We start from the raw sequence: 26,850 nt of genomic DNA, 5'->3' as shown, positions 1-26,850 counted from the left end.
TGAGACTAGGGAAAGGATTTAAAAGGTAAGCATTTAAGATATATAGTCTCCTTTGTATGACTATTTAAAGATAATAAGCCAAAAAAAGAGAAATATATATGTTTTGAGACGGAATAAGAATCTAAATTTAATTCTTTATTAGTAACGGTATGGGGGCTGGGAGCTGTGGCTTAGTATTTACTTTGTGTACACGAGACCCAGGGTTCAATTCCCAGCACTTAACAAAAAAGCAAAGTAAAGATAGGAATCTTCAAAGGAAAGTTAAATGCAGTTTACTGTGGTCGAAAGTTGTAGTGGCTCGATATCTTGTAAAATCATGTTTTTCCGGGCTGGGGATATGGCCTAGTGGCAAGAGTGCTTGCCTCGTATACATGAAGCCCTGGGTTCCATTCCCCAGCACGACATATATATATATAGAAAACGGCCAGAAGTGGTGCTGTGGCTCAAGTGGCAGAGTGCTAGCCTTGAGCAAAAAATAAAGAAGCCAGGGACAATGCTCAGGCCCTGAGTCCAAGCCCCAGGACTGGCCAAAAAAAAAAAAAAAAAATCATGTTTTTCCTTATTTGAAATTACAGGATAAAAATAGCTTTCCTGGGTGAAGAATGTAATTGAAAGGCAAACCCAAAGGGGTATACGTGTAGTGTAGAGATGTGTGCACGTGTACTCACGCGCATGAACCTGTACTAGGGCTTGGACTCAGGGCCTCGTGCTGTCGCGTGGCTTCTTAGCTCAGTGCTGGCACTCTGCCGCTTAAGCATACCTCCACTCGGGCTTTTTAGTAGAGTCTCGCGTACTTTTCTGCCCAGGCTGGCTTTGAACCATGATCCTCAGGTCTTAGCCTTCTAGGAACTAGGATTAATGAGATTGTTTAGAGTGGAAAACTATAAAATTGTCTAAGATTTATTTGTGGAGAACTGAGTACATTCATGGAGAACTTAGTACATACTTTACATAGTACACATTTTGTGTCAATTTCTGTAGCTTTGAAGAAATGTTAATGAAATGTGATTCTCATTATTTATCAACATTTTGAGTTTTTATCTTTTTCCCAGATTTGCCCCCAATTAAGAAAAACTTTTACATAGAGTCAGAAACAACAAGCTCAATGTCACAAGTGGAAATAGATACTTGGAGGTGAGTGATTTTGTTTTATTACCTCATTAAATGTGTTTTTATATTAATGTTATTGTTGTTTTGTTCAGGTGCTAGGGCTTGAACTCAGGACCTGGGTGCTGTCCTTGAGCTTTTGTTTCTCAAGGATGGCTCTCTTATCATTGGAGCCATAGGTCCAGTTCTTGCTTTTTGGTGAGTAGTTTGAGGTAAGACTCCCAAGGACTTTTCTTCCACGGGCTGGCTTAGAACTGGTATACTCCGATCTCAGCCTCCTGCATAGCTAGACTTATAGGCATGAGCCACTAGAGCCTGGCTAAACTCATTTGGTTTGGTTATTTTTATTCATAAAGCATAACATTTTGATAAATTTTATAGATGGATGTTTTATATACACTCTGAAAGACGGTCACCTGAAACAATGTTAATATATTTTAAATAAGATCAATGTAACAATGTATCTGTTTTGAAATTTTAATATTTCTGTATCACATGTCATACTCTATATCACTTAGTAAACTTTATATATTAAATTAAAATTTTACTTTCTTGAGAACATGCAACTTAATTCATACACCATGTTGTGAATTCAACTTTTTTTTTAAAAGTGAACGTGGTAGAAAAGTTCACGAGGAAAGGAATACACTTTCAGTAGCTTGAAAATGGGTAGTAGAGTTAATTCTTGAGGCAGAGATTTAATATGATTGTATTTGAAGTATATTTGATATGATGGTATTTGAATACACAAACATAAATGTTTATTCAGTTAAAAACTTGGTCTTATCCTACAGGATACGTTTTCAAGCATTGGTATTTAAGAAAACATATTGCGACCAGTGGCACCTTCCTGCAATCCTAGCACTCACAAGGTTGGAATTCAAGGCCAGCCTGAGCTAATCAGCAAGACTATCTCAACGAAACAAAACACAAACCATACTACCATGTTGGAAACTGGTCTATTATTATGTCTAGAGTAGCCATATGTAGCCATTGAGTGTGTGTGATGGGTCTTGAACTCAGGGCTTGAGCTCTGTCCTTTAGTTTTCTTTGCTCAAGGCTGGCTCTCTACCACTTGAGGCACTGCCCACTTCTGGCTTTTTGGTAGCTAACTAGAAATAGGAGTCTCATGGTCTTTTCTGCCCTAGCTGGCTTTGGACCTTGATCCTCAAATCTCAGCTCCTGAATATCTAGAGATACAGGTGTAAGCCACTAGTATTCAGCTAATCTGAGTTGTATAGTTGAGGAACTGGAGGTACTAACAGAGGTATCAAGTGACATGAACTTTCATACATGATAGTGATCCTACAAGATTACAATGCAACAGAAAAACTTCTCTTGCTGCATGAGTTTTACAGGTATCGTAACACCACAGTTCATTGCTAAGGAGTTGTAGTGTTGTGTAAACAGACCTACTTTGCTGCCAGTCAAAAGTATGGCATATAGCCAGGCGCTGATGGCTAACACTTGTAATCCTAGCTACTCGGGAGGCTGAGATCTGAAGATCAAAGCCATCCTGGGCAAGAAAGTTGGTGTGACTCTTATATTCAATAAACTACTCAGAAAAAGATGGAAGTGGCTCCGTGGCTCAAGTGGTAGAGCATTATCCTCGAGTACAAAGAGGCTCAGGGACAGCGCCCAGGTCCTGAGTTCAAACCCAGAAAGTGGGGGAAAAAAGTATGGCATATGATTATATACTGTCCATAGTGCTTGAAAGTAAACCAGTGTGATACTGGTTTATGTATCTGCTATGCTTTCTTTTTTTGTTTTAATTTTTATTGTCCAGGTGATGTATAGAGGGGTTATAGTTACATATGTAAGGCAGTGAGTACATTTCTTGTCAAACTTGTTACCTCCTCCTTCATTTTTCTCCCCACTTTCCTCCTCCCCAACAACCCCCCCCACCTCTGTGCTTTTAATGGTCATTTTAGAGCAGGGCTTCTCTTTGGAGCCAGCCAGAGCAGACACATCTGGGAGACTCTTGTCTCTAACCATAAAAAAGCTAAAAGATGGCTCACATAGTAAAGGTCTAACTATGAGCAAAACAACTCAGAGGAGCTCAAGGCCCAGAGTTCAAACTGCAGAACACACACACACACAAACACACAAATTACCAGCACACTCAAGAGGCCAGAGTTGGCAGCAAGAAGCATACAAGAAGTATGTGTGGGGGCTGGGAATGTGGCCTAGTGGCAAGAGTGCTTGCCTCATATACATGAAGCCCTGGGTTTGATTCCCCAGCACCACATATATAGAAAAAGCCGCTGTGGCTCAAGTGGCCAAGTGCTAGCCTTGAGCAAAAAGAAGCCAGGGACAGTGCTCAGGCCCTGAGTCCAAGGCCCAGGACTGGCAAAAAAAAATTAATTAATTAAAAAAAATATATATATATATATTATATGTGTGTGTGGTGGGTGTGTCTTTCTCACCATGTCCTAAGCAATGTGGGGGCTGGGACATTCCTCCCCCCCATTTTAGAGTATACTACTTGATAAAAGCTTACTAGGTCTGAGATTCTAGCTCAGCAGCAGAATGTTTGCCTACTATGTGCCAGACCTCCTTCCTCAGCACCAGAAACCCACCACCAGCCCCTTTTTGCTTTTTGTTTTGTCATGTGGATGCATCGATTTCATTTCTTTTCCTCATGATTATTTCCTTTGATTTTACTTTGATGGTAAAGGTGATTACAGAGAGGTTACAGTCACATAAGTCAGGTAATGTGTGCATTTCTTTTTGAACAGTGTTACCCCCTCCCTCATTTTCTCCTGCCCCCCACCCCCAAGTTGTAAAGTGTCACTGTTAAATTGGTTCACCCTTTGCCTTTTTTTGTTAGTGGGGTAAAAAACAAGTAGAAACTAAAAAAATAAAATAAAACAAAAAAAAAAAAAAGTAGAAACTGACCCTGTGCCAGTGGCTCACACCCATCATCCTGGCTACCCAGGAAGCTGAGATCTAAGGATCACAGTTCAAAGCCAGCCAAGGCAAGAAAGTCTGGGCCACTCTTATCTCCCATTAACCACTAAAAAGCTGCAAGTGGAGATGTGGCTCAAGTGGTAGAGTACTATCCTTGAGCAAAAAAAGCCAAGAGAGCTCAAGGCTGACTTCAAGCCCAAGTACCAGCACAGGGGGAAAAAAACCCAAAACAACAACAACCAAAAATAAATAAATAAATAAAACCCTGTAAAACAGTATGCTAGCAACAACCTTACCCATCTTGCATTTACCACAGCTTGTTTTTTTATTTTTTGTTTGCTGGTACTAGAGTTGGAACTCCAAGCCTCACACTTGCTAGGCAAGTACTTTATACTTGAACCTTGTCACCCAGTAGCACTTTTGGCTTTATGTTTTCCATGACAAAACACTTGACTATTGGGCATATGTGCCTTAAGTAACTACTTTTTTTAGTACCATCTTGGGGATTTTTTTTCTTGCCAGTCCTGGGGCTTGAGCACTGTCCCTGAGCTTCTTTGGCTCAAGGCTAGCATTCTACCAATTGAGCCACAGCACCATTTCCGGCCTCTTTTGTCTACTGTGGTACTGAGAAATCGAACCCAGACCTTAATGCATGCTGGGCACACACTCTACCACTAAGCCACATTCCCAGCCAGCTCAATATGAGACTCTTACCTCCACTTAAAACGAAAGTAGAACTGTGCCTCAAGGTGGTAGAGCACTAGCCTTGAGCAAAAGAGCTCAGGGACAAAGCCCAGGCCCTGAGTTCAAGCCCAACTGGAAAAAAAGAAAAATCCAGGTCACGGCTCAGCAGTAGAAGGCCAGTCAAGCAAATGCCAAGGCCTGGACTTCAAACATTATTACTTCCAAAAAGAAAAAGGATGCAACTATTCCTAAACAAATCTTCATCTTTTTACTTTAGTTATTTCCCAAGTCGTGTTAGGCATTTTTGCCTGACGATTGCTTGGGCTGCATTCTCATTCATAATGGCCTTCTGTGTAGCCGGGGTGACAGCTGTACACCATCGTGCCTGACTTACTGATTGAGATGGAGTCCTACAAGCCTTTTGCCTGGCTTGGCCTCCAATTAGAATCCCCTGGGTGCTAGAGGCTTACTCCTGTTATCCGAGCTATTTGAGAGGCTGAGACTGGGGGAATCACAGTCCGTAGCCAACTCAAGCAAAGAAAGTCCAAGAGGCTCCATCTCCAGCAAAGACCCAGGACTGGAGACATGGCTCACGCGGTAGAGTGCCCGCTGTTGGCAGGCAAGCCAAGCAAGGGCAAGCCCCTGAGTTGCCATCCTGGAATCACCAGAAAAGAGGAGAACACATGGAGATCACTGCAGGTTCTCACGGTAGTTTTGAATTCTAGGAAGCCCATGGGTTTCTGGTTTCATTTTTCATGATCTTTCATTTTTGTTCATTTTACTGGCTCATTCCTCATCTATATAATTTACATTGCCGGGCACCTGTTTCTCTTTCCTTTTTTCTGTTTTTGAGACACCTCTGCAGTGTACCTCAAGCTGGCCTCAATCTGTGATCCTTCTGCCTTGACCTCCTAAATGTGGTTGCTTTTTAGTGTGTTCCACTGTGAATTTTCAAACAGTTTGGTTTCAATCTGTTGCAGTTGAATTTCTAGGTATGATTTGAACAGGTTTTGAAACAAAAAAAAGTCTTTCTTGGGGAATAATGTTATTAATCCTTACATTTTTCTGTACAGGAAGGAAAATTTTAATATAACATGTGATGACTTGAAAGAGGGAGAGAAACGTCGTATCCCCAATCCCACCTGTAAATTTGAAGATGCCTTTCAAAGTTACCCTGAAGTGATGGAAAACATTAAAAAGGCAGGTTTTCAAAATCCAACACCAATTCAGGTATGCTTTCTTCAAATTCTCACACTTTACTGAATAGGATTTTTTTTCTTTCCCTCAAGTTGTATCTGACTGTTACAAGTTAAATTACCAGGGCTCACACCGTAATCCTAGCTACTCAGGAGGCTGAGATCTGAGGACTGAGGTTTGAAACCAACCCAGACAGGAAAGTCTCTGAGACTCTTATCTCAAGGCAGAAGAATATTTAAAAAAAAAAATCTGTTGAAAGGAGCTGGGAAAATGGGGACGGTAAGGGATGCCAAAAAAAAAAAGATATGCATTTTTTGTTTTAATATTTATCATATTTATCATTGTTTTTCAGTCACAGTCATGGCCAATAGTTTTGCAAGGAATAGATCTTATTGGAGTAGCACAAACCGGAACAGGGAAGACACTGTCATATTTAATGCCTGGATTTATTCATCTAGACTCTCAACCAGTGTAAGAATTCTGTTGGCTGAGTTTTCTTCACAGGGGTTTAATTGATGCTTGGAAAGTTGCCAGAAAATGCACAAGTATATCATCAGGCCAAAGGGAAATGGAGAAACAAGGGCTAGAGGCGTGGCTCAGCAGTAAAGCACTTGCCTAGCAAGTGTGAAATCCTGAGTTCAAACCCCGGTACCACCAAAAGAAAATGGAATGTCCTAATTGGGAAAACACTTTCAGGAAGCAACAGGTTTTATCTACCAAAAGTCTTAATTGAGAAGTATGGTCATCAAACTATTTAAATTGTCTGACATAAAAATTTTAAAATAAAACTGGACAAATAAGTTGTCTAATACAGTTCTCTATTTCAGTGAGAAAATGTGTGACATTTGAAATTAAATGCTAGTGAAAAAGTCATTAAATAAAATATTCAGTGGGCTTTTCATTGGCCATTAGGGACTTTAGGGCTATTAGTGTCGTATTGGACACTGGGATTATGATGTACGTGGCTCATTATCTGTTTCCCCACTTGATAGGAGCTGTGTTTCTGTCATCTGAACCAGTTTATAAAAACCTGTGCAGTCAGTTCTGGTGGCTCACACTTTCAATCTTAGCTACTCATGAATCTTTTTTTATTTACCATTCCTGGGGCTTGAACTCATGGCCTGGGCACTGTCCCTGGCTTCTTTTTGCTCAAGGCTAGCTCTCTACCTCTTGAGCCACAGCACCACTTCCAGCTTTTCTATTTATGTGGTGCTAAGGAATCAAACGCAGGGCTTCATGCTTGCGAGGCAAGCACTGTATTGCTAAGCCACATTCCCAGCCCTACTTAGGAGTCTTAAGATCTGAGAATCATGGTTCAAAGCCAGCCTGGGAAGGAATGTCCATGAGACTCTTATCTGCAATTGACTACCAAAAAGCTGGAAGTAGAGGTGCAGAGCACCAGGCTCAAGGAAAAAAGCCAAGCAAGAGTATGAGGCCCTGAGTTCAAGTTCCAGTACACACACAAAAGGACAGGAGGAAGGGAGGGACGGAGGGAGGGAGAAAAGACCATCAAGCTACCATATGCTTTTTCTAAGGTATATGAATTACAATTAGTAAAGCAAAGTCTATACTCTTAAACTGACAGAAAGAGCAAATATGTCTGGATGTGTCTGATTTTGGTACTCACTGCACTGAGTCCAGTCCCCAATACCTCCAAAATTAATATCTATTAATTAAACAAATTTTTCACTAAATGAATTAGCCATACATCTGAGACAAGGATTTTAATATGAATGTTTCCTTTTCAAAGAGCTAGAGAAAAAAGAAACGGACCAGGCATGTTAGTCCTTACACCTACCCGGGAATTAGCTCTTCAGGTGGAAGCCGAGTGTTCTAAATATTCATATAAAGGTCTTAAAAGGTGAGTCCTCTCCAGGCTCATTGCTATACACATATATGCAGGCATCGAGGGAGACATTTTAGTTATTGAAATTTAAATTTTTTGTGACTCTAAGGATCGAACAAATCTTGAACTTGATAATAAGCAAATGTTCTACCACTGAGTTATTACTCCCCCAGCCCTATAAATCAATTTTTAATCAGTTCATAACAAAATCATACTTTTTAATAGGGTAGCATACATTTATGTGTGTATATATATATATATATATATTTATAGTATGTGTGTGTGATACTGAAATCAGATTCGGCATGTTTTCCCCAGCATTTATCATGATTTATCATGTATTTTATGATGAAAATTCTTTGTAGCTTTTTGTTTTCTCTTTTCTGTTTCTGGTGCTGTCCTGGGGCTTGAACTCAGGGTCTGCAGTCTGTCCCTGAGCTGCTTTTTCCCAAAGCTAGCACTCTACCACTTGAGCCACGGCTCCACTTCCAGCTTTCCGGTAGTTTATTGGATATGAGAGTCTCACAGACTTTCCTGCCTGGGCTGGCTTCAAACTATGATCCTCAGATCTCAGCCTCTTGAGGATTACAGACATTACACTGGCTCTTCATAGCTCTCTGACACATACAGCACACTGTCATCCAGAATCACCCTGCTGAACAATAAACCACAGGAGTTCTTGCTTTTGTCTCCATTTTATAACTTCATCATGGGTCAGGCACCTGCCCTACTCCCGATCCAGTCAACCAACCGTAGCCATGAAGTCATGGTGTGAGCATGGTTCATTTTATTGCATACCCATATGCTTAGGTTGGTTGGGATTTTGTAATAGGTTGTAATAGGTTATTCTTTGCCTAAACGTGAACCTCTGGATTTTTTTTAAGTGTTTGTATATACGGTGGTGGAGATAGAGATGCACAAATACAAGATATTTCAAAAGGTGTAGACATCATTATTGCAACTCCTGGAAGACTGAATGATCTACAAATGAATAACTTTGTCAACCTGAAAAGTGTAACCTACTTGGTAATAATACAGAATGGGGGTTTGGAATACTGGGAAGCCAATGAACTATTGTTAAAAAAGCTTTTTAGGATGGCTATTTCATTATACCAGTTTTAGATTCCTGGAGTAATTCTCATTCCCTTTACATAGAATGTTAATTAGATTAGACATTTTCATTTTAATTTTATGTGTGTGTGTGTACGCGCCTGTACTGGGGCTTGAACTCAGGACCTAAGCACTGTTCCTTAGTTGTTTGCCTCAAGGCTAGTGCTCTACCACTTGAACCTCATTCCCACTTCCAGCTTTTTGGTACTAATCAGAGATAAGAATCTCACAGGCTTTCCTGCTTGGACTAGACTTTCATGCTTCAATCCTTAAGTCTCAGCCTCCTGAGAATTTAGGATTACAGGCATTATTTTTATTTATTACATGTGTGTATGTGTGTGTTTGCTCATACTGGGACTTCAATTCAGGGTCTCATACACTTGCTTAATTTTTTGATCAAGGAGAGGGCTTTAAGCCAGGAGCCTGTGGCTCACCCATGCAATCCTAGTACTCAAGAGATTGAGATCTGATGATCAGGGTTCAAAGCCAGCCCAGACAGGAAAGTCTTATCTCCAATAAACTACTCAAGAAAAGTCAGAAGTGGCACTGTGGCTCAAGTGGTAGAGTGCTAGCCTTGAGAAAAAGAAGCTCAGGGACAGAACCCAGACCCAGAATTCAAGCCCCACAACCAGGAAAAAAAAAAAAAAGGATGGGGCTTTACCATGTGAGCCACACCTCCACTTCCTTTTTACTCATTAATTAGAAATAAGGATTTCAGACTTTTCTTCCCAGGCTGGCTTCAGTCCATTTCTCAGTTCTCAGCCTCTTGATTACAGGTGTGAGCCATTGATAACTGCCTAAAACATTTTAATTTTATCACTAGATTTGGGCTATCGGAGGGCCAAGTAAAATAAATGGACTGGTTATGTCTGATAACTGCAAGTAGCTCCGTTATCTTAATTTCTATGGAGAAATTAACATAGTAGCTTAGGTTGTGGGAGGAAATGAGTGTTAGATTCCTAAGAAACACAAAGCATGACCAGCCACCTTCTTCACTGTGAATTCAGGTTTTAGATGAGGCAGACAAGATGCTGGACATGGGATTTGAACCACAGATAATGAAGATTTTGTTAGATGTGCGCCCAGACAGGCAGACAATTATGACAAGGTAGGTTGGCCTAATTATTATATGAAGTTGGCAGATTAATGCCCATTCTGTTTAGTTTATTTCTTTGCAATATTTGAGAGCATTACCTAAAATAATGTGAAGTTCACGGTTTCAGTACCTGCTTTGTTCTTGACTATCAGCTTTCCTTAGGTACAAATCGGGTTTTGTTTGTTTTGCTGGTACTGGGGCTTGAACTCAGGACCTGGGTGCTCTCCGCTTTTCACTCAATGCTGGTGCTCTAGCACTAAAGCCACAAGAGTTTTGCTGCTTAAGTGGAGTTAAGAGTCTCAAGGTTTTTTCTGTCCAGGCTGGCTTTAGGATCCTCAGATCTCAGTAGCTAGGATTATAATCAAGAACCACCAGTGCCTGCTCAGATAGGGTTTTATTCAAAAATGTTTGCTTTTTATGGACAAATCCTGCATTGCAAAAGTGTTCACCCGTCCTTAGAGCTGAACATTTGAATACTCATTTTTTTCTTTTTAATTTTTATTGTCAAACTGATGTACAGAGAGGTTACAGTTTCATACATTAGGCATTGAATACATTTCTTTTTTTTTTTTTTTTTTTTTTGGCCAGTCCTGGGCCTTGGACTCAGGGCCTGAGCACTGTCCCTGGCTTCTTCCCGCTCAAGGCTAGCACTCTGCCACTTGAGCCACAGCGCCGCTTCTGGCCGTTTTCTGTATATGTGGTGCTGGGGAATCGAACCTAGGGCCTCGTGTATCCGAGGCAGGCACTCTTGCCACTAGGCTATATCCCCAGCCCAAGAATACATTTCTTATACTGTTGTTACCTCGTCCCTCATTCGCCCCTCCCCCTTTCACTTTCCCCCCCATGAGTTGTTCAGTTGATTTACACCCAACAGTTTTGCAAGTATTGCTTTTGTAGTCATTTGTCTTTTTACCCTGTGTCTCTCAATTTTGGCATTCCCTTTCAGTTTCCTAGTTCTAATACCAGTATACACGGTTTCCAATGTACTCAGGTAAGATACAGAAATAGTGCAGGTACAACCACAGGAAGGGATACAAGAAGATCATCAGTAATAGAAGCTATGGTTTCACATCGCATGTTGAAAGTAATTACAACAGTGATATAACAGTCGTTTCCATAACATGGAGTTCATTTCATAGCTATTGGACTGTTGTGATCCTCTGCTGTGACTAGCCTGAACCTGTGCTAATTATTCTACGGCCATACCACCCTGAACGCGCCTGATCTCATCTGATCGTTTTCTTATCCATGAGAAAGTCATGATTGTTATTTGAATTATGAGCAATTGATCTATAAAGACTAATTTCTTCTGGGCCATCTCCTTTGTCTTCATTTGTTAAGGGTAGTTAATACTTAAGAAATATACTAAGGCAGGCACTGCAGGCTCACACCTGTAATCCTAGCTACTCAGGAGGCTGAGATCTGAACATCATGATTCAAAGCCAGCCCAGGCAAGAAAGTCCTTGATGCGCTTAATCTCCAGGTAACCACCAAAAATTCCGACGTGAAGCTGTGGCTGACCCGATAAGAGCACCTGCCTTGACTGAGAAAGCTAAGGAATAGCTTCCAGGCCCTGAGTTCAAACCTCAGTACTGACATGAATGGAAAAAGAAACATTGGGAAGGGGAGGAGAGAAGGAAGAAGGGGAAAAAATCTAACTCCCCTTACTGTTTCTGTAATCTTGCCATTTCAAGAAAAGTGAAGTTCGGTTTCATTGTAATACTGGGAGATACAGAAGGTGTTCGCTTCCATTATTTTATACATGATTGTAAAACCGTTTCAGTTTAGATATCCCTTGACTTAAAACTAATTTGTATTTGACATAAGCACATAGTTTTGCTTGCTGACACTGTATGACAATGATTTTTTTTTGTCTATAAAGGCCAAGGTAAAACTAACCTAACACTAATTCCTTTATTACCTTTCAATAGATTAAAATTTGCTTGAAAACATGTAGAGATTGTTAACCCTTGGGTTATAAAAATCTTTTTGTATGTCTGTGTGTACCTGTACTGGGGCTTGAACTCAGGGCCTAGGTGTTGTCCTTTAGGGTTTTGTGTTGTTTGGTTTTTTTTTGCTTAATGCTGGTGCTTTACAACTTGAGCCATGCCCCACTTCTGATCTTTTGGTAGTTATTTGGAGATGTCAGCTTTCTCTGCATGGACTGGCTTCAAACCACAGTCCTCAGATGTCAGCCTCCCAAGTAGCAGGGATTACAGGCATGAGCCACCAGCACCCCGCTATAAAAACCTTTTTATTAAACCTATTTGAAAGTTCATTGAGTAGTTATCTATACAATATATTTTACTTATTGAAAGTGGAAATATTAAAATTGTATTTATGAATAACTTTAGTTCATAGTATTTATTTTTAAGGAAATTTAGTAGTGTATTTTAATTTTTTTGACACAGGGTCTCACTGTGTAGTCCAGGCTAGCCTGGAATTAAACAAAGCCTTTTGTCTCAGCCTTCTGAGCGCTGGGATGACGGGCATGCACTACCATGCACTAGTTTGTAATGTTGTTGTGTCTTGTTTCCAGTGCTACTTGGCCATATGCTGTCCGTCGCCTTGCACAATCTTATTTGAAAGAACCAATGATTGTCTATGTTGGCACGTTGGATCTGATTGTAAGCTTATTTTCTTTTATTACTATTAAACTTTTCTTAGTTAAAGCATGTAGGAAAAGGGTTAGGGGTGTTACCCAGTGGTATGATGTATATTTAGCAAGTGTGAGGCCCTGGGTTCAACCTCCAACACCAAAAACAGAAAACAGGAAAAACCCCTCCTAAAGTCTATTCTATGCTCTATCAGTTGACGAATAGTCTCTAAGTATAAAATAATACACAGTTTACAAAATGATTGGGAACATTCCGGAGACAGTATAAATGCCTAGTTATTTCCCTTCTGTGAATGCTACTGCGGAGATACATGCTCTAAATCATTATGGGTTGAAGAATGGCATCAATAATATCTGTATGTGTGTGCCCATCCTAGAGCTTGCACTCAGTGGAACGGTGGAACTCAGCCAACTGGGTGCTTGCGCTCAGCTTCTTTTGCTCAGGACCAATGCTCTACCACTCAAGCTACACCTTCACTCTGGCTTTCTTGCTGGTTAATTGGAGATAACTGTCTCACGGACTTTCCTGCCCAAATGGGCTTCAAACTGTGATCCTCAGATCTCAGCCTCCTGAGGAGCTGGGATGACAGGTGTGAGCCACCGGTGCCCAGCTACCAATAACATTTTGAGTTTTCTTTCGTGTGTGTGTGTGTGTGTGTGTGTGTGTGTGTGTGTGTGTGTGTTGCTTGAACTCAGGACCTCACTCAGTCTCCCTCAGCTTTCTTACTCACACGTGGCACTCCACCATTTTAGCCATGCCTAGAGCCCAGTGTTAGTTACTAAGTAAGTGGAAATGCAGTCTCATAGACCTTTCAAGCCTGGGCTGGCTTCGAACCTTGATTCTCCAGATCCCAGCCTCCTGAGTAGCTAAGACTGCAGCCACGAACCACCAGCACCCAACAGTTTTGAAATTTTGTAATAAATTGCCAAAATACTGAATTGATAACTCAAGTGTCATAATCTACTCATACTTTGTAAGGAAGTGTCAGGAAGATGATTTTGTTTTTTGCTCTAGTATTGTGGCTTCATCTCAAGGCCTTGCACACTTGCTTAGCTTTTTCACTCAAAGCTGTCACTCTACCACTTGAGCCACAGCTCCCCTTCCAGCTTGTTTTTGCTGATTCATTGGAGAAAAGTCTCTCACATTTGTCTGCCCAGGCTGACTTGGAACCCTTAGATCCTCAGATCAACCTCCTAAGTAGCTAGGATTACAGTAGACATAAGCCACCGGTGCCCAGCAGGAAGATAATTTTTGTTTTGTTTTGTTTTGTTTGTTTTGTTTTTTTGGCCAGTCCTGGGGCTTGAACTCCTGGCCTGAGCACTGTCCCTGGCTTCTTTTTGCTCAAGGCTAGCACTCTGCCACTTGAGCCACAGCGCCACTTCTGGCCATTTTCTGTATATGTGGTGCTGGGGAATGGAACCCAGGGCCTCATGTATATGAGGCAGGCACTCTTGCCACTAGGCCATATCCCCAGCCCCAGAAGATAATTTTTGTAAGCAGGGTATTTAGGTGTCCCCAACCCATATTTTGAGTGGATAAAATGTCAAAGCAGAAAGCTGAGCCATCTGTCTTCGAGGAGAAATAGGTAATTTTGCTCAGATCTCTGCCTTTGGGTTTTCCGTACACGAGCGAATGATGGACAGGTTTTCAAGCTGATGATGGAGTTTCCCCCTCACCCTGACACTGTGATCTTTGAATCTTCTAGGCTGTGAGCACAGTGGAGCAGAATATAATCATCACCACCGAGGAAGAGAAGCGCACTCATATCCAGACATTCCTGGAGAGCATGTCACCCAAAGACAAGGTCATTGTCTTCGTGAGCAGAAAAGCTGTGTGGGTATTTCCTTCCTACCTCTATTGTGATCATGGGGCATGGTTTGTTTACAGTTGTGTCTGTGTGCCTACTAATTTTCAGTGGTGGTCCCCTGTCTGTTGCGTGAGTTCATCTGTTTGCTACTACACTGATGGTAATCTGCGTAACTTGGATCTTTTGCTTCAGTGCTGACCACTTATCAAGTGACTTGATTCTTCGACAAATATCAGTAGAGTCTCTGCATGGAAACAGAGAGCAGAGTGATCGGGAGAAGGCACTAGAGAATTTTAAAACAGGTACATTTACAGCACAATATCACTGCCATTTAAAATAAGTTCCCTAGCTAGATGCCAGGACCAGCACGTATAAATAAATAAGCGAGTAAGTCTAAAATAAGTCTCACAGCCTAGCTTCACTGAGTGGCAGCCTCTTTCCTTGGAACCCATTTCGAGGGTCTCTCCTCAGCGCATGTTCCCAAAGTACACGCTAAATATCAAATTAACAATTATACAATTAACAAGTAGACTCTAGCTATCAAATCTCTAATATCAAAGCTTTAAAGAACTGTATCAGGGTTGGGAATGTGGTTTAGTGGTAGAGTGCTTGCCTAGCATGCATGAAGCCCTGGGTTCGATTCCTCAGCACTACATATATAGAAAAAAGCAGGAAGTGGCACTATGGCTCAAGAGGTAGAGTGCTTGAGCAAAAGAAGCCAGGGACAGTGCTCAGGCCCTGAGTCCACGTCCCAGGACTGGCAACAAAAACAAAACAAATAAACTTCCTCAGTGCCACATAAAGAGAAAAAGACAGAAGTAGCGCTGTGGCTCAAGTCGTAGACACTAGCCTTGAGCGAAAAGAAGCTCAGAGACAGTGCCCAGGCCCTGAGTTCAAGCCCCAGGACTGGCAAAAATTTTATTTTTGTTTATTTTGTTTTTGTTGCCAGTCCTGGGGCGTGGACTCAGGGCCTGAGCACTGTCCCTGGCTTCTTTTTGCTCAAGGCTAGCACTCTACCTCTTGAGTCACAGCGCCAGTTCTGGCTTTTTCTATATATGTGGTGCTGAGGAATCGAACCCAGAGCTTCATGTATACGAGGTGAGCACTTTACCAGTAGGCCATATTCCCAGCCCCCTGGCAAAAATTTTAAAAGACAACTATATCAAACCTCTAAGAACTAAGCAATAAAACTCTAAAAAGGTCTAATATTCAAGCTGGATGCTAGTGGCTCATGCCTTCAGCCTTAGCTACTCAGGAGGCTGAGATCTGAGGATCATGGTTTGAAGCTAGCCCAGTCAGGAAAGTGAGACTCTTTTTTTTTTGGCCAGTCCTGGGCCTTGGACTCAGGGCCTGAGCACTGTCCCTGGCTTCTTTCCGCTCAAGGCTAGCACTCTGCCACTTGAGCCACAGCGCCGCTTCTGGCCGTTTTCTGTATATGTGGTGCTGGGGAATCGAACCTAGGGCCTCGTGTATCCGAGGCAGGCATTCTTGCCACTAGGCCATATCCCCAGCCCCAGTGAGACTCTTAATAACCATCAAAAACCAGAAATGGAGTTACAGCTCAAGTGGTAAAGCATCATCCTTGAGTAAAAAAGTTCAAGGACAAAGCCCAGGCCCTGAGTTCAAGCCCTAGTATTGGCACAGATGAAAAGAACAGATACTTATAATGCAGGTTATATCTCAGTTTCCTTGAAAGGCATACATCTGTGACACAGTTCACATAGTTCAGGGTCTGCTTGCTGAGACATAATACCATTTGTGTTATAACTTACCAGTAGTCTGGAAAATCCCCTTTCCGTTTTCCTGATCAAATAATAGGAATAAATACACTTTGTCTGTGTATGCGTGTGCCAATACTGGTGTTTGAACTCAGGGCTTGAGCATTGTCTCAGCTTTTTACTCAAGGCTGGTTCCTAACCATCTGATCCTTGGCTCTACTTCCAGCTTTTGGGTGCTTAGTTGGAGATAATAGTATCTCACACTTTCCTGCCTGGGCTGGCTTCGAACCTCGATCCTCAGATCTCAGCCTCCTGAGTAGCTAGGACCACAGGTGTGAGCTGCCAATGCCTAGTTGTAAACACACTTTGCTAGCGCTGCTTTAGGCCTGAGTCGATATTCATTTGGCTTTTCATCAGGAAAGGTGAGAATACTAATCGCTACCGACTTGGCATCGCGCGGTCTTGATGTCCACGATATCACCCATGTGTACAATTACGATTTTCCACGGAACATCGAAGAATATATACACCGAGTGGGACGTACTGGGAGAGCGGGGTAAGTAACACAACCCACACTGGAAAAAGACCAGTGTGGATTCTCATCCCTCCCCTTACACACCTTTCCCCCCCCCCCCTTTTGTGTGTGTGCCAGTGCTGGGGCTTAAACTCAGTGCCCTGTGCTCTTGCTTGGCTTTTTCATTCAAGAGCTAGGGCTCTTGAATGTGAATGTGAATGTGAAAGTGAATGCCACTTAAGCCACACCGCCAGCCTGGCTTTTTGCTGGCTACATGGAGATAAGAGTTGCTCTAGTTTGCATGCCCAGGCTGGCTTTGTGGGGGGATTCTCAGCGCTCAGCCTGTGACTGGTTTACCTTACAGGCATGAGCCACTGGCACCTGGCAAGAATAGTGTTATCTTAAAAAAAATAAAAATTGCTTGGAAATACTGTGTTCCCTCACCAGATCCTGCTCTTCTGATCAGCCAGATCTCTACCACGGTTGCTTTCATGGAACTGCTTGCGATTCTATTCTGTTTCCAATTTACAGGGCTGTACCGGTGATTACATTGTTGTGGACAATCTATAAACAGGCAGAGTTATGAAAGAAGAACTCTTCCTTGCTACTGTGGGCATACACACACACACACACACACACACACACACACACACACACACACCAGGCAGTTTTACACAACTACAGATTACAGTTAGCCCTCCCAAACTGGGGATTCTGTATCCTCCCACTCAACCCATCAGAAACAGAAGATATTGGAAAAAGAATTTCTATGTCTGGCCAAGCACAGATTATGCCTGTAATCTTAGCTATTTGGGAGACTGAGATTGGGAAGTTTGAAGTTCAAGGCCAGCCCAGGCATATACACCAAGATTCCTTCTCTGTTGGAGGGGATGCGGGGAAAGAGGAACCCTTCTCCACTGTTGGTGGGAGTGCAAATTAGTACAACCACTTTGGAGAACAGTATGGAGGTTCCTCAAAAAGCTCAACATAGACCTACCCTATGACCCAGCCGTACCACTCCTAGGCATCTATCCTAAACAGCAAACCCCAAGATATCAAAAAGACATTTTCACTTCCATGTTTATCGCTGCACAATTCACAATAGCCAAAATATGGAAACAACCCAGATGCTCCTCTACAGATGAGTGGATCCAAAATATGTGGTACCTCTACACAATGGAATACTACATAGCAATTAGAAATGATAAAATATTGGTATTCACAGGGAAATGGTCAGAACTTGAACAAATAATGTTGAGCAAGACAAGCCTAGAACACAGAGAACAAAGGGGCATGATCTCCTTGATATATGACTGTGGGGGGTGGGGCGGGGCGTGGACAGTAGAGACCAGGTCTGTGAAACAGAAAACTTCTTGTCAAATGGTATTTCCACATGTTTGGGTCAGCATCTTTACATTATGTATCTAAAAACAACTACTAAAAACAACTACTAAACATAATAAAAAGGTCTAGAATAGACCTATCAGTGGATCACAATAGCTCAACAGCTATGTACATATGATCACATAAGACAAGGATAAGCAAAAACAACTCCAAGAGAAGGACACAGGAGGACTCTATTGTTGACGTTACATTTAAAGTTCTAGGTGAATTTCCTTTGGCGTATGCCACGTGGCTACTGTGTATGATTGTGGTACACTGGGTATTGTATATATGCCTACCTGATCTAGAGAAGGGAAAGAAAAACGAGGCTGTAAGATATCACAAGAAATGTACTCACTGCCCTGTTATGTAACTGTACCCATTTTGCACAACACCTTGTCAATAAAATTAATTTTTAAAAAAAGCTAAGAAACAGTGACCAGGCCCTGAGTTCAGGCCCCAGAACTGGCACAAAAACAAACAAATAATTCCCTGGGTTGTTCATCTCATACCAACCTATAGCTGGGTGCAGTGACATGCACTTGTTATCCTAAGGAAAGTCCACATGGCTCCGTCTCAACGGAAGCAGCTCTGCATGGTGGCAGGTACCTGTCACCCCAGCTACAGCAGTGAACATAAAGTAGGCAGAGCCCAGTCAAGGCACAGGCACAGACAAAATGTGAGACTATCTGCCAGGCACCACTGACTCCATCGCAAAATGAACCAGTCAGTGCAAGCTGAGTGTCGGTGGCCCACCCCCACAATCCTAGCTACTGGGTAGGCGGAGATCTGAGGATCTCAGTTCAAAGCCAGCCTAAGCAAGGACTCAAGGCTCTTACTTCCAATTAACCCTCAAAATTCCAGAATGGAGGTGTGGCTTAAGTGGTAGAACACTAGCCTTGAGCAAAAAAACTGAGCGACAATGCCCATGTGCTGAGTTCAAGGCCTAAAACCAGCACAAAAATAAAATAAAATAACCATGATAGAAAAGGAGCCAGATGTGTGGCTGAGCAGTAGAACATTGTCCAGCAAGTGCAAGGGCCTGAGTTCAAACCTCAGCACTACTAAAAAATGGTGCATTGAACAGACACAGATTTTCACCCTTATTTCCAGAATGTAAGAGTATAGCAACTATTCATGTAGCACCTCTGCTATGGTAGGTGATATAATTTACCTATATGTAACCTAAAATAAGAGGCTATGTGTGTGTCATATGCAAAAGCTTTGCATATGCTAGGGATATAAGGGGTTGAGCATCCTCAGATTCTTAAATCTTTATGGAGTCTTGATCCCTGCTCCTTTGGCTACTGAGGGCTGACTATTTAGGTTCTAAATTCCCACTGAGGGGATTCTCGATCTTAATATATAACACTTGTGTGGAAAGCTGGAATTTTTGTGCCATTACCATGGTTTGAACAGGGCCTGAGCATGAGCTTGTTTGGCTTGCTTGCTCACAGCTGGTACTCTACTGCTTAAAACATACCTCCATCCCAGCATTTTGCTGGTTAATTAGGAGACTGAGTCTTGCAGATTTCTTTCCAGGCTGGCTTCAAACTTCAGATCTTGGCCTCCTAAGTAGGATGACAAGCATGAGCCAACAGTGCCTGGTTCTGTTTCTCTATTTTCAATGTGAACTGTGTTATGTATATAGACTATTAAAAGAAATTACATGAGCCCTTTTCCCCTCTCTTGAAGGAGGACTGGCATGTCCATTACCCTTATCACAAGAAATGATTGGAGGGTTGCCACTGAATTGATTAATATTCTGAAAAGAGCAAATCAGGTGAGCGCATGCTACTCTTTCCAGTCCACATCTCAGTGTTTCTGGCATCCTAAGCGAGGGAGTGGGACATACTGCTTATCAAACGCAGACAGACGCGTGCTCCGAGGACTGGAGCGTGGCAGAGACAGCAGGGATGGGAATAGATAAACGAGAACCTCATTGGATGGCAGTCAGAAGCTGGCAGAGTAGCGACGAGGACTTGTAGATGACGTAGGAAGGGTCCCAACATGGGGAACATGCCAGGCCCAGAGGTGAAGCACAAGCCATAGGGAGTGGCGTGCACCAGAGAAAAAGGCAAGGGAAGCCCACCAGGAAGCTGCTAGAGGGCGCTATGAGAAGAACAGCCTTAAGATGGGTAGGGCAGGCCCTGGTGGCTTGCACCTGTAATCCTAGCTACTCGGGAAGCGGAGATCGGAAGAGCACTGTTATCTCTATTTAGCCAGCAAGAAGCTAGCTGTGGCACTGTGCTTCAAGTGGTACAGTACCAGCCTTGAGTATGAGGGCTCTGAGGTCAAGCCCCAGTACCAGAACAAAGGAAGGGAGAGAGGGAGGGAGGGAGGAGTAGTTGGGTGGAGTTCTATATCCTGGACCTAATGTAGGACATAGCAGACACAGAGAAACATTTTGTTGGTTTTGGGAAGGTGTCACATCATTAGTTGTGTCGATCTTTTTATGATCTGGGAGCATTTTGGCATATTGAAGAAAAGAAGTCAGAATCCTAACCACACTTAATCATTTCAGAGTATTCCAGAAGAGCTTGTCTTGATGGCTGAGAGATACAAAGCAAATAAGCTGAAAAAAGAAATGGAAAAAAAAATGGGAAGACCTCAAGGAAAGCCCCAGAAGTTCTACTAATGTCTCTGGGGCACTGCCCAGCCAGAGGTACATACCATTTATATAACATCGACATTTAAATTCCTGCCTTTCACAACTAAGTTTTACTTGTGTCTGTAATCGCAGCCACTTGGGAGTCAGAAATCCAGGAGGACTGATTGTAGTCCAAGGCCAGCCTGGGAAAAGTTAGCCAGACTCCGTATCTCATCAAATCAAGTTTGACACGGTGATACGTGCTTGTAATCTCAGCCGTGAGAGCAGCCATGCATAGGAGAACTATAATCACCTGGCATCTGACCAAAATAATTAAATAAAGAAAGAAGAGAGACATTACTTGCAAAGTGAGAAATTTTTTTTAAAAGATAGGAGCATGGCTTTAGTGATACAGGCACTTGCCTAGCAAGCATGAGGTCCTGAGCCTAAAATCTCTATACTGCCCAAAATCTCCCAAACACCTAGGCTTTAGTAGTGTTTGTATTACAATCTATAGTCACTCTCAGAGCCATTAAACTTCAGAGTTGTTAGGTGTTTCATCACATTCAATGTATCTTTAGAAATGCTAATTCAGAGTTGAAAATAAACTTGAAATTGTAAATAAAGACTATTAAAAGCAGATGCAAGCCAGGAGCTGGTGGCTCATGCCTGTAATACCAGGAGGCTGTAATACTCAGGAGGCTGAGCTCTGAGGAATGCAGTTCAAAGCCAGCCCAGACAGGAAATTCCCTAAGACTCTTACCTCCAACTCACCACCAGAAAGCCAGAAGTGGCACTGTGGCTAGAATGGTAGAGCACTAGCCTTGAGCCAAAAAGCTTAGAAACAGTGTGTAGGCTCTAAGTTCAATCCCCATGACCAACAGAAAAAAAAAAGTATAAGGGTATATATAAAAGCATAATACACTCCTCTGAGAAACTTGTAATATATCCAGTATAAATACATCCACCTTGTGATTCAGCAGTTCCTCTCCTGGCAGTGTATTCTAAAAGTATGTTTGTACTCAGTCCTTCACAGTAATATTTGTAGTAGCAAAAGATTAACCACAATGTCCACTAGAGGGCTCCATAACTAACAGTGGTAAATATGTTATACAGCTGTAAAACATGTGAGCCATAGTTCAGATGCTGTAAGTGAACCTGGCAAGGTAGTGTACATGCCTGTAATCCCAGCACTTGGGATGATGAGACAGGCGAATCCAAAGCTCAAGGTCAGTCTGGGCTATACTGAGAAACTCTTGTCTCCAAAAACAAACAAAATGATGTTTTAAGTGTTAAAAGCAAATGACTAGGGTAGGAAGAGGAGGGAAAAACTGAGAGAGTGCAAGGGAAGGGATGACATTTTCCAAAAGAAAAGAAATGTACTCATTAACTGAGTTAGATAACTATAACCCTTCTGTGCATCACCTTTATAATAACAAAAAACAAATAGCTAGGCATGAAGCTGAGGGAAAGAGCATTTGCTTAACAGGCACAAGGCCTTGGGTTCAATCCCCAGCATTACACAAAAAAAGATGGCTGGGGCTGGGGATATGGCCTAGTGGCAAGAGTGCTTGCCTCGTATACATGAGGCCCTGGGTTCGATTCCCCAGCACCACATATACAGAAAATGGCCAGAAGTGGCGCTGTGGCTCAAGTGGCAGAGTGCCAGCCTTGAGCAAAAAGAAGCCAGGGACAGTGCTCAGGCCCTGAGTCCAAGGCCCAGGACTGCCAAAAAAAAAAGAAAGAAAAAAGAAAGAAAAGATGGCTACCATCAAAAATGACCAAGTGTAGCTGGGTCAGTCATGCCTGTGTAATCCTAGCTATTCAATAGGGAGATTTGAGAGTTACAGTTCAAAGCCAGCCTGGACAGGAAAGTATATGAGGGTCCTATATCCACTTAACCATGCCTTTAAAAAAAAAAAAAAAAGGGCTGGGGATATAGCCTAGTGGCAAGAGTGCCTGCCTCGGATACACGAGGCCCTAGGTTCGATTCCCCAGCACCACATATGCAGAAAACGGCCAGAAGCAGCGCTGTGGCTCAAGTGGCAGAGTGCTAGCCTTGAGCGGGAAGAAGCCAGGGACAGTGCTCAGGCCCTGAGTCCAAGGCCCAGGACTGGCCAAAAAAAAAAAGAATAGGCCAGCAATAGTAGCTCACAACTATAATCTTAGCTACTCTAGAGACTGAGATCTGACTATTGTAGTTCAAAGCCTGCCAGGCCAGGCTCCAATTATCCACTAAATTAATTATCTCCAATTAACCACTAAAAAGTGAGAAATAGAACTAAAATGGAAGAATATTTTGTCCCCTGCTGCAGCCTAGATGAATCTTGAAATCTTCAAGATACTGTACTTAAGTGAAATAAGTCACTTACAAAAAGCCATAGTGGGGCTGGGAATATGGCCTAGCAGTAGAGTGCTTGCCCTCGTATACATGAAGCCCTGGGTTTGATTCCCCAGCACCACATTTATGGAAAAAGCCAGAAGTGGTGCTGTGGCTCGAGTGGTAGAGTGCTAGCCTTGAACAAAAAGAAGCCAGGGACAGTGCTCAGGCCCTGAGTCCAAGCCCCAGGACTGGCAAAAATAAAATTTTTTTGATTACCAGTCCTGGGGCTTGGACTCAGGGCCTGGGCACTGTCCCTCAGCTTCTTTTGCTCAAGGCGAGCACTCTGCCACTTGAGCCACAGGGCCATTTCCGGCGTTTTCTGTTTATGTGGTACTGAGAAATGGAACCCAGGACTTCATGCATGGTAGGCAAGCAATTTACAACTGAGCCACATTCCCAGGCCCAGAATGGTAAGTTTTATGACATTTCATCACTCGGAAACTTTGAAAACAATATGAGGGGTAGTAATTTGCTTTTCTTCTGCTTATTTTTCAGAATTCAAGATTTTTTTAGAAATAGAAACTACTTAAAATGGAAATGCTGAAACATACTATCAGTATGAAGAGACTTGACTGATTTCTTAAAATAATAGTGTTTTAAAATGTAGAATTCGATATTTTGTACTTTCTTTAATAAAATCAAAAGTATTTTAAACTTGTTGACTTTTTTCATGGGTATTATTAAAAATGTAACCTTCCTACTCAAAGTATTTTTTTTTTTTTTGCTTTAAAAGAAAACTTTTAGGGCTAGAGTTATGGTTACCTGGTAAAGCACTGGCCTAGCATACCCAAGCCCTGGCTTCCCTCCCCTGCATCAAAAACAAAACCCAGGCCCCGCCTGCAATGCTGCTGAGGTCATTCTTCAAAGGATTTGGCACCAACACTGTGAGGAATCACCCTAGCGTGCTCTAGCCAGAGTTGGGGTCCCAACACACAGCTACCCCCAAAGAGATCGACACCACAAACAAATGAGCATGCAGAGAATCACAGGAACTGGGGAAAAAAAAAAAAAAACCACCCTCATAATTTGCACACTCAAGCACAGAAAATGGTAAAGACGCTCCCCACCCCTGCTGGCAGCGCACAAAATGGTGAAGACACCGCCGCCCAGCCCACATGGCGCCCACCGAGACGCCGGCCAGATAACGTGGTACCTGTACACAATGGAACTTTACACAGCCACTGGATAGGATACAATAATGTCATTTGCAGGGAAACAGATGGAACTAAAACAAGTCATGTTAAGTGAGGTAAGCCAAGACAAATGGCCTATGTTCTCCCTGAGGTGCGGAAGTTAAGATTTAAAACGCAGTAAGTCATGACGAATTATACAGGATTCTAGGCACTCACAGTGAGACCAAAAGAGGATCGTCTCAGGAGAAAGTCACCAAGTTGCAGTACCCAAGGGCCTCTTCATACGTATGTAAAATTATATATACTTATATAAACAAACTCCAGGATGCGGAAACAAAGGACCTTTTCCTTAATTTCTTTTTTTTTTTTTTGGCCAATCCTGGGGCTTGGACTCAGGGCCTGAGCACTGTCCCTGGTTTCCTTTTTGCTCAAGGCTAGCACTCTGCCACTTGAGCCACAGCACCACTTCTGGCCGTTTTCTATATATGTGGTGCTGGGGAATCGAACCCAGGGCCTCGTGTATATGAGGCAGGCACTCTAGCCACTAGGCCATATCCCCAGCCCCTTTTTTCGTTTTCCGATGCCTCTGTATTCTTTACCTTAAACACGTGTACTCACGTTCACAAATGAGGGAAGGTGGGGGGAGGGCACAGAATCTGTGGAAAAGTGCAGCAGCGAAGCTCACTGGCTGCAATGGACGTAGATGAGAGAGAACTACACAAGAGGCCGGCCGGGGTGGGAGGGAACGAGAGGGAACGAGGAAACAAGAGACTGTGCAAAAGGAAGGAGATGTACTTATTACCTGACCTACAGAAAGGTAACCTTGCTACACATCAGCTCTAAAACAATAAAGTAATTTCTCAAAAGAATTCAATGATTTTGCAGATGTTGCCACTGCAGTGGAAAAGAAAAAGATGGTTAATAAATGTTCATCTTGAGAGTAAAAGGGTTTTATTGTTTATCTTTCTGCATAGTGATTTAATTTTGAATTTGCTGTCAGTTATTGAGGTAGACTTTTCTTAAATGATGACACTTCATCTACTTTGGAATTGAAACAAGTAAAATAATCAGGAGGCCAAAATATGCAAGAGTTCTTTATCCTCATGTATGTCTTTTATTTCACACAATAATGGGTCTCATTGGGACATTTTCATACATGTACAAAACATCTCAGTCACATATACCCCTCCTCCACCTTATTGTCCCACCCCTACCACCCCTGTCATCATGCCACTGGTATATGTTATCTTTCTGTTTGTTGATTTGTTTTTAAACCTGGATTCTGAAATAAGAAAACACTTGTCTTTCTGACTCTGGCTTATTTCACCTAACAAGAACATGATCTCCAGTTCCATCTGTTTTCCTGCAAACAACATTAATTTTGTTCGTGTGTGTGTGTGTGTGTACACACCAGGACTGATACACAAAGTACTTCAATGAGCATCTGACCCACAGAAATTTTGAAATGTGTGTTTGAGGCAGAGTACCATTTAGCAGTAGGAAACTAATAAAATTACCACTCCATCTACACTTCAGAATCATCCTATAGGCACTAAGCTGTTTGGTTTATGCCCCCCAATGTAATGATCACAATGTTAATAAGATTAGTATTCTTTTGTTGTTGTTGTTGTTTGGATCAACCATGGGGCTTGAACTCTAGGCCTGGGCACTGTCCCTGAGCTCTTCAGCTCAAGGCTAGCACTCTACAACTTGAGCCACAGCGCCACTTTGGGTTTTCTGAGTGGTTTGCACGAGGTAAGAGTCTCACAGACTTTCCTGACCAGGCTGGCTTTAAACTGAGATCCTCAGATCTCAGCCTCCTGAGTAAGTAGGATTACAAATGTGAGCCACAGGCAGCCGGCTTAATATTCAATTTTTGTGTTACTGTGGTGTTGTTAATACACCTGGGCAATATTCTCAAATGAAACTATAGCTACTTCTTTGATCCTTAATTTTAGTGCTGGGAATTAAAATCCAGGGCCTGATATAATCAGTGTATGTATGTGTGCCAGTACTGGAGCTTGAACTCAGTGCTTAGGATTTGTTGCTTAGCTTTTCCTATTCAGTGCTAGGACTCTGCCACTTGACCACAGCTCTACTTCTGGCTTTTTAGTGGCTAACTGGAAAGAAGAGTCTCAGACTTTTCTGCTTAGTCTGTCTTTGAACTTCATTCAGTCCTCGAACCTCAGCATCTTGAGAAGCTAGGATTATAGGCATGAGCCACCAGTGCCTGGCTTCATGTGTACATTTTTTTAATGTTGTGTACACTAGATTCTTTTAGTTGCCTACTTTTCCATTTATTCATAATTGTCCCTAAGACACTCCTTCCAGTGTCTAAATTTTCCCTCAGTATGGTCAATTCTAGTAAGTTGTTAGACACAGAGCACAAACCAGAAGAACTTTTAAATCTTGTTTACTGAAAGAATTTTTTTAAAGTGAAGACAATTCACATGGTAGAAATTATCTGCTACACAGCAACAAAGGACCCAAAGAAAACAATTTTAAGCCACAAAACAAGGAGAAAAGATAAAACAAAAATGTGCAAAACATGTGAACAGGAAAAAGCTAATAATGAACACCAGTTACCCCTCAGCTGAACACTGCTTGAATACAATAGAGAATACTTTACCCAACACCTCTTTTTCCAAGTTTGTAACAACATTCCCAGAAATACATATAACAGAAAAAAATAAGTTTTGCTTGATAACAAAGTGCTCCCTATTCCTGAAAGACTATATACTTCCTCAAGACGTG

The 26,850-nt window shown here is 42.2% G+C and overlaps 1 protein-coding gene across 1 annotated transcript in view; it reads left to right on the top strand.

Annotated features, from left to right (window-relative positions):
- Positions 1-23,499, top strand: part of Ddx43 (DEAD-box helicase 43) — a 34,696-nt gene extending 11,197 nt beyond the window's left edge. Inside the window, exons 5-17 of the mRNA XM_048353690.1 lie at positions 1,053-1,134; positions 5,775-5,931; positions 6,251-6,369; positions 7,649-7,759; positions 8,629-8,770; positions 9,862-9,962; positions 12,490-12,577; positions 14,274-14,401; positions 14,568-14,677; positions 16,511-16,649; positions 19,686-19,773; positions 20,515-20,655; positions 23,459-23,499. Of these exons, the coding sequence (XP_048209647.1) occupies positions 1,053-1,134; positions 5,775-5,931; positions 6,251-6,369; positions 7,649-7,759; positions 8,629-8,770; positions 9,862-9,962; positions 12,490-12,577; positions 14,274-14,401; positions 14,568-14,677; positions 16,511-16,649; positions 19,686-19,773; positions 20,515-20,628 (1,379 nt within the window). The 3' untranslated portion in view covers positions 20,629-20,655; positions 23,459-23,499. The remainder of the gene's footprint in view (positions 1-1,052; positions 1,135-5,774; positions 5,932-6,250; positions 6,370-7,648; positions 7,760-8,628; positions 8,771-9,861; positions 9,963-12,489; positions 12,578-14,273; positions 14,402-14,567; positions 14,678-16,510; positions 16,650-19,685; positions 19,774-20,514; positions 20,656-23,458) is intronic.
- The last annotated feature ends 3,351 nt before the right edge of the window (positions 23,500-26,850 follow it).

This window comes from Perognathus longimembris, chromosome 9 (assembly GCF_023159225.1).
Source record: "Perognathus longimembris pacificus isolate PPM17 chromosome 9, ASM2315922v1, whole genome shotgun sequence".
NCBI classification, from domain to species: Eukaryota; Metazoa; Chordata; class Mammalia; order Rodentia; family Heteromyidae; genus Perognathus; species Perognathus longimembris.
Note: the sequence above shows the minus strand (reverse complement) of the source record. Positions and strands in the feature narration are given on the sequence as shown.